Source organism: Trachemys scripta, chromosome 1, assembly GCF_013100865.1.
Source record: "Trachemys scripta elegans isolate TJP31775 chromosome 1, CAS_Tse_1.0, whole genome shotgun sequence".
Lineage (NCBI taxonomy): Eukaryota > Metazoa > Chordata > Testudines > Emydidae > Trachemys > Trachemys scripta.
Window position 1 is genome coordinate 308,667,294 of NC_048298.1, and position 6,688 is coordinate 308,673,981.

Consider the following 6,688-nt stretch of genomic DNA (forward strand, 5'->3'; position numbering starts at 1 on the left):
GATACTATGGTGATGGCAGCTGTATAAGTACCCGGATACAATTCCAGGTGAATTCCTCAAGAGGAATTAAATAAAATTATTAACTTGAAGTGTCAAATTTAGGCATTCTTTAGTTTCTCCACTCATATACATCATTTATTTTTCATTTCTTAGTTACACTATTTTCTCTCGTCAGGGAAGATTCTATGATGGAATACCTCAAGATTGCACAAGATCTGGAAATGTATGGAGTCAACTACTTTGAAATAAAGAATAAAAAGGGTACTGAATTGTGGCTAGGTGTTGATGCTTTGGGTCTGAATATTTATGAGCACGATGACAAGTAAGTTGTTTTTATTATGTGTATTATTATAATAGTGTCCCAACAGAGATTAGGGCCTCATTGTGCTAGGCAGTGTACACACATGTAGTAAGAGACAATTTTGTCCCAAATATGTTGCAGACTAAATAACACGAGAAAGAAAGTGGAAGAAAAGCTCACTTGTGGAGGTTTTTGAATTCCTCTCAAATTAAAAGGGAATTTAATCCCATTTTGTGGGTTTCAATTTGGACTTCCACATTTTGAAGATGAGTGGCTTACAAAGTGGTGTGTGTGTGGGTTTTTTTTTTTTTTTTTTAATGGATGCTCTCTGTGCTTCCCACTCTTGGCTTCAGTGAGAGTAAGAACAACAACAATATCCTGTTAGCATGGCAAAAGTGGAAGTACTCTTTTAAAATGGGAAGCATTTTATTTGTAATAGCTGCAATTAGAAGAAGAGCTTATAGAACAAAGCTGCGCTGATATAGAGTGTAATTTTTTTTATTTTTTCAAAGAAAACTGTTAATAGATTGAAACCTCTTGTTCTGTTTAGGAGGTTGGAAAAACTTCCTGTCCACCCATTCCTCCTTTGTTCTCTTTCCCCATCATTTCAGATAAAGAAAGAATATATAATAAAGCAACTCTTAAGAATCCCGATACTAGCGAACAAAGTCATCATGAATTTTCTAAGTTAAACATTTTGAGCTCAACATCAGATAGCCAATACCATCTACATTCAAAATACCTGCCTTCAACTAATAAATGTAGTCCCTGAGAGTATCCCTGGCAAACCTATATTGCCATTAGTTGGCATTGTAGCTTCTAAGAGTTGGAGGAAATATTCATTTAGGGTGTTGAAATAGAAAGAAATACCTCTTTCTGATGTTCTGAAATACATCTCCAGTTGCTAACTGCTGCTAGTGTTTGTAATTGTGATACTGTAATGTAAATGGAAAAGACTTCTAGTCCAATTGAGAAAAATATTCATCATTGATGTAATGTAATGCACAACATATTCCAACTATTTCTGGTAACAATTATATCCGAATGTTTAACTGAAAACAATGCAGGGGATGAAGTTTAAATTGAGTTATGGGAATCAGTGTAGCAACTCAAATTGCACAATTAACTTTAATTAAAATGCAAAATTACTAAAGGAAGATGATTTAACTTCTGTCTTTGTTATAGTGACAGACTTTTTAGTGTTTCTTTTGCGAAAACAGTCACTCATTTTATAAAAAGTATACTTCTAATTGTTTATAAAGGGTCAATAAATTATTGATTTTTGTACCAGGCTTATAACATGAATAGTATGTGTTAAAGATTAAAGGATATGAGCACATGAGTAGAAGGTTCTATAGTTAGTTATAAGGAAACTTTTGATTCCCTACACTGTATAACTATCTGTAACAATTAAACATTACACCTCTACCTCGATATAACCCTGTCCTCGGGAGCCAAAAAATCTTACTGCGTTATAGGTGAAACTGCGTTATATCGAACTTGCTTTAATCCTCCGGAGTGCGCAGCCCCGCCCTCACGGAGCACTGCTCTAGCGCGTTATATCAGAATTCGTGTTATATCGGGTCGCGTTATATCGGGGTAGAGGTGTAATTAAAACATCTGTTAACTATTTATCATTCCTTCATTAACTGGTTGGTAATGTAACCATAACATATAAAGTGTGACTGAAAAAACTATACAAAGTTAATAAAGATGGATTTAAATATTTGGTGGAAATACATATATTTGTGCCTTTGATTAAAAAATAGTTTTTTGGTTTTGTTTTGTTTTTTGAAGGTTGACACCCAAGATTGGTTTCCCTTGGAGTGAAATCAGAAACATCTCATTTAATGACAAAAAGTTTGTCATAAAGCCAATTGACAAAAAGGCCCCTGTAAGTAAAGTCTGGATATTTTTCTTTATGTATGAGGATTTTAAATATGATCTAACTTGCTCTGACACTTTTGCGTAAGCGATAGCCCTTTTCTGCTGTGTAAAATGGCACCAAGGGCCTCTCTTAATTACTTAGACTTCTCAGTTGTGGATAACTGGTAATCAAAAAGAAATGTTCATTTTAAAGTATATAGAGAGAATATGCTATTTTTATCTTGTTCTTGTATTAGCCACATTTTGGATGTTGTTTGGATGATTTTTGGATATTTTTTCACTAAAACATTTACTAGTGCAGGTTGGACAGCTGCTGTACCATATCCCTTAAAGTTACATATCTGCATTTTCCCAGTTTTCTTACAACTTTTTGCTGCTCTCCACCACTGCAGCATCTTCCTTCTGAAGTATAGGTTGGGGCACAAAATGAAACTTCATGAATTAGCCAAAATATTAAAGTAAACAATAAATATTCTCCCACTGTTTTCATAACATTGATAGTTCTTTCAGCTGGTAGTCCTGTAGATCAGTGGTTCCCAAACTTCTTACTAAGGTGACCCATGAACTGCTTTTTTTAAGTAAGTAAGTGTGTGTGTGTGTGTGTGTGTGTGTGTGTGTGTGAGAGAGAGAGAGAGAGAGAGAGAGAGAGAGATTCATTCACCCAGGGTCCAAATTTGGGGGTTGGGGTTCCAAAATCATAGGCCAGCATCCTTCTCCTTGTCCCTCCGAAGGGGCACCACAACCCTAATCCCAGCCCAGTGCAGAGGGGAGGTCCATGGGGTTTGAGTTGGAAAGCAGGCCCAACCCGCCCTCACTTCACAGTGGAGGGGTGGCTGGGCCAAACTGAGTGGCGCTGTGATCCTGTAGACCAGGTTGCAATGGCCGGACAGGAGCTTCCATTGTAGGGTGAATGCAGAGTAGGATCACTTCCCCCTCGTCCCCTGGGTCTCCTTTCCATGCCAGGCCCATGACCCATTTTACAATCTTCCTTCAACTCACTTGTGGGGATTGGGAGCCATCATTTGGGGAATACTGCTGTAGATTTCTACCATTGAACTGGCCAGAGATAAAATGTCAAGATTGCGGTAAAATTATATGTAATCTTACAAACCCAAACATATAATGTATTGATTTTAGCGTACAGTCTAAAAATCTAGAATTTAAGAGCTGCACTTTAATTAAACTTAAAATATTTTGTTGCTAGGATTTTGTTTTTTATGCACCTCGTCTGAGAATTAATAAGCGGATTTTGGCACTGTGCATGGGAAATCATGAACTGTACATGAGGAGGAGAAAGCCTGATACAATTGAAGTGCAACAGATGAAGGCCCAGGCTAGAGAGGAGAAACATCAGAAACAGTTGGAAAGGTATGACATTAACAATCTTCTGCGAACCAGAATAAAATACATCGAAAGCATTTTGCAAGAACATGGCCATGGAATCACAAAGTACCTGGGGTCCCAGAAGGCAAAACTCTACCTTTCCACTTCTGAATATGTAAATTAGATCATGGATTGGTATGGGTCATCTGGTTTGAATAGAAAACCTTGTCTTCGTCAAGTAGTGTTTCTATGAGTGCTCCACTCTCCGTGCGCTTGCACCTCAGATAGCAGATTTTAGGGTATGCTGAGGGTATGCCTGATTCTCCTGGGTTTAAAAGTTGTCTTTCATGCTGAGAGGCTGTCCCAATCAGTGTGTCCATTGCCTTGGGGAGTCACATGTTCTCCGAAAGTGTAATTTCTGCCTGAACTTAAACTTGAGGGCCAGAAAGAACCAGAAACTTAAACTATGTCTCCTTATGATGGAGGGTTCGCTCCAGCCAGCTTCTGACCCCAGCCAGTGTCCACCCCCCCGTACAATGGTTTTCGAACAGGTTAATCACTTAAACCTCCTCGGTACAGCACGCCTCTAGAGCATTGAAGAGGAAATCTTTGGGATCCTCTCAAAAAGACTCTAGAAAGTGGTCTTCAAGTCTTCTGAATAGAGCATCCACCTCAAAGAGATGGTCTCAGATTCAGACACTCATTTTGGCACCTACTGATTTCTGACGAGGCTGCAGGTTCGTCAGGTACTGTGACCACCAGCAAGCATAAGGTCACTAAGGGTTCCAGCTCAGGAAGATCAGTACCATCAGGTGATAGGAGTGGCCGAGAGAAGATGATCAGCTCTTCTAAATTGGTACTGACAGTCTACTAGAACCTCAGTACCCAGCACTTCAGCTCCACAGAAGACCAGACTGACATCTACTGGTCATTCATCGGAGAGCATGAGACCTTTGATACTGTTGGTGCCTTCTGCCACAGTTACCTCTGCCCAACTTGCAGTACCGAAGAGCGTACAGTACCGATGAGGCAAGAGTTTTGATTTTCTTGGGAGTTGGTAGTAACAAACACTCAAATCTCCCCTGTTTGGCACCAACCCATTCTCGGTACCAACCACTTCTCATTCCCAGAGATTTGCCCGTTACCGATGGAGTTTATGCCTATCTCTACCAAGTGAGGAGGAAGATGATGAAGAGGATGGGGACTTTTAATCATTTTCTCACATTTCTGGCTGGGGCTTTCCTGTCCATTGTCAAGGAACTTTCTATCCTGAGACCTCTAAGGTGTTGGACTATCCTCGTGAGAGATGCGCTCCGCCATGCTGGTATGGACACATTGGGTGCCTACAGCCATGCCTTATGTACCACCTCAGTAGCCATACTGTGACCCTAGAACCCATACAGGAATTCTCCAGAGCCCCTAGCTTTTCTTGTCAGGAGAAGAGCAGACAGTTCCCACCAGCCTCTCTGTCTAAGGTTCCTGATCACAAGAGGGGATCTTTGAGGGGCAGGAAGCAAGATTGGACAAATAGATTGCCCCTACAACTAATATCTCTTCCTCCCCTCAGATGAAGCTGTCATGCCTTCTCCATCGTCCTTGGCTGATGATTTTAAACCGTTCCAGGACCTTTTTAAAAGGATAGTGGACCCCTTGCAAATTCCACTGGTGGAGGTTAAGGAGTTCCACATAAATTACGTGATATTCTGCATACTTCATCATCTACCCACATTGCATTACCTGTTAGTGAGGCCTTGTTAGACCCTGCAAAAATAATTGGGCATACCCTAACCACAGTACCATCCGCCCATAAGAGGGCAGACAAAAAATTATGTTCCCTCCAAGGACTCTGAATTTTTATTTTTTGCACCCATCCCCCAACTCTCTTGTGGTGGATGCTGTGAATAAACATGGCTGCCAGCACCAGGCTAAATTGACTCTGTATGATAAAGATTTAACACATCTTGATTTATTTGGCTGTAAGTTATACACATCGGCTACCTTACAATTTAGAATTGCCCATTATCAAATCCTCATGGTGAAATACAGCCATACTAACCATTCAAAGTTAAATGCCTTTATTGAGCATCTTCCAACAAACCAGAAGAAGCAATTCCAGGTGATCATCACAGAGAGCCAATTGCGCTTTAGAGCCACCTTGTGCTCTCTGGAAATTTACACCCCTAGACAAAAAAGAAAGTTCTTCTTCGAGTGCTTGCTCATATCCATTCCATTAGGTGTGCGCGCGCCGCGTGCACGATCGTCGGAAGATTTTCTACCCTAGCAACACCGGCGGGTCGGCTGTGGAGCCCCCTAGAGTGGCGCCTTCATGGCGCTGAATATATACCCCAGCCGACCCGGCGCCCCCTCAGTTCCTTCTTACCGCCCCTGACGGTCGTTGGAACTGTGGAGCGCGGCATAGCTGTCCTCCACTCTCCCTAGCTTAGTTTGTTGTTCACAGTTGTAGTTATAGTTATAGTTATAGTTCTAGTGTTTATAGTTAAATAGTTAGTAGTTTCAAAGTTGTTATAGTTGTTATAATAGTCCAGGGGACTAAGGGGGTCGTCTCCCCCTTTCTTCCCCGGCCGCGGGCCCGGGCTCATGCCCAAAGCTCCCGGCTTCAAGCAGTGCGCCTCCTGCGCTAAGCCTATGCCCACGAGCGACCCGCACGACTCCTGTCTGAAGTGCCTGGGAGAGTCCCACCAAACAGATAAGTGCAAGATCTGTAAGGCCTTCAGACCAAGGACCAAGAAAGAGCGGGACTTTCGGCTCCGGCAACTCCTGATGGAGGCGGCACTTACCCCGGACACTCCCTCTACGAGCCAGGCCCCGGCGCCTAGCGCCTCGGTGCGCAGTGCTCCAGCAGCACCGGCAATGCCGACAGCGCGGGTGGTGTCGGACAAACCTCCCCGGCACCGGACCTCGTCGGTACCGCAGCAGGTACCTCGACGCCGGTCATTATCCCCGGGGCATAAAAAAGCCCATAAGACGGGGACCTCTGTGCCGAAGACGCCGGCTCCCCCAGTGCCGGGGGTAGAGCCGAGTGCGCCGGCGGAGCACCGGAAACAGGTGCCTCCAGCACTGCCGACTCCGGCACCGAGGCCGTTGAGTCCGGTGCAGATAGCGTCTCCACCGAGACCGGCGGTAATACAACTCCCGTCGACTCCGGAGACCTTCGTG

General features: G+C 43.0%; 1 protein-coding gene across 3 annotated transcripts in view; it reads left to right on the top strand.

Annotated features, from left to right (window-relative positions):
- The window catches only part of RDX (radixin), a 131,804-nt gene that overhangs the window by 98,630 nt on the left and 26,486 nt on the right, over positions 1 to 6,688 (top strand). For 2 of the 3 annotated variants that reach the window (XM_034758819.1, XM_034758820.1), the window contains exons 7-9: positions 176 to 322; positions 2,099 to 2,195; positions 3,393 to 3,556. In XM_034758819.1, the coding sequence (XP_034614710.1) occupies positions 176 to 322; positions 2,099 to 2,195; positions 3,393 to 3,556 (408 nt within the window). Of the gene's footprint in view, positions 1 to 153; positions 323 to 2,098; positions 2,196 to 3,392; positions 3,557 to 6,688 lie in introns of all 3 variants that reach the window. The other variant, XM_034758821.1, reaches the window with a different exon arrangement.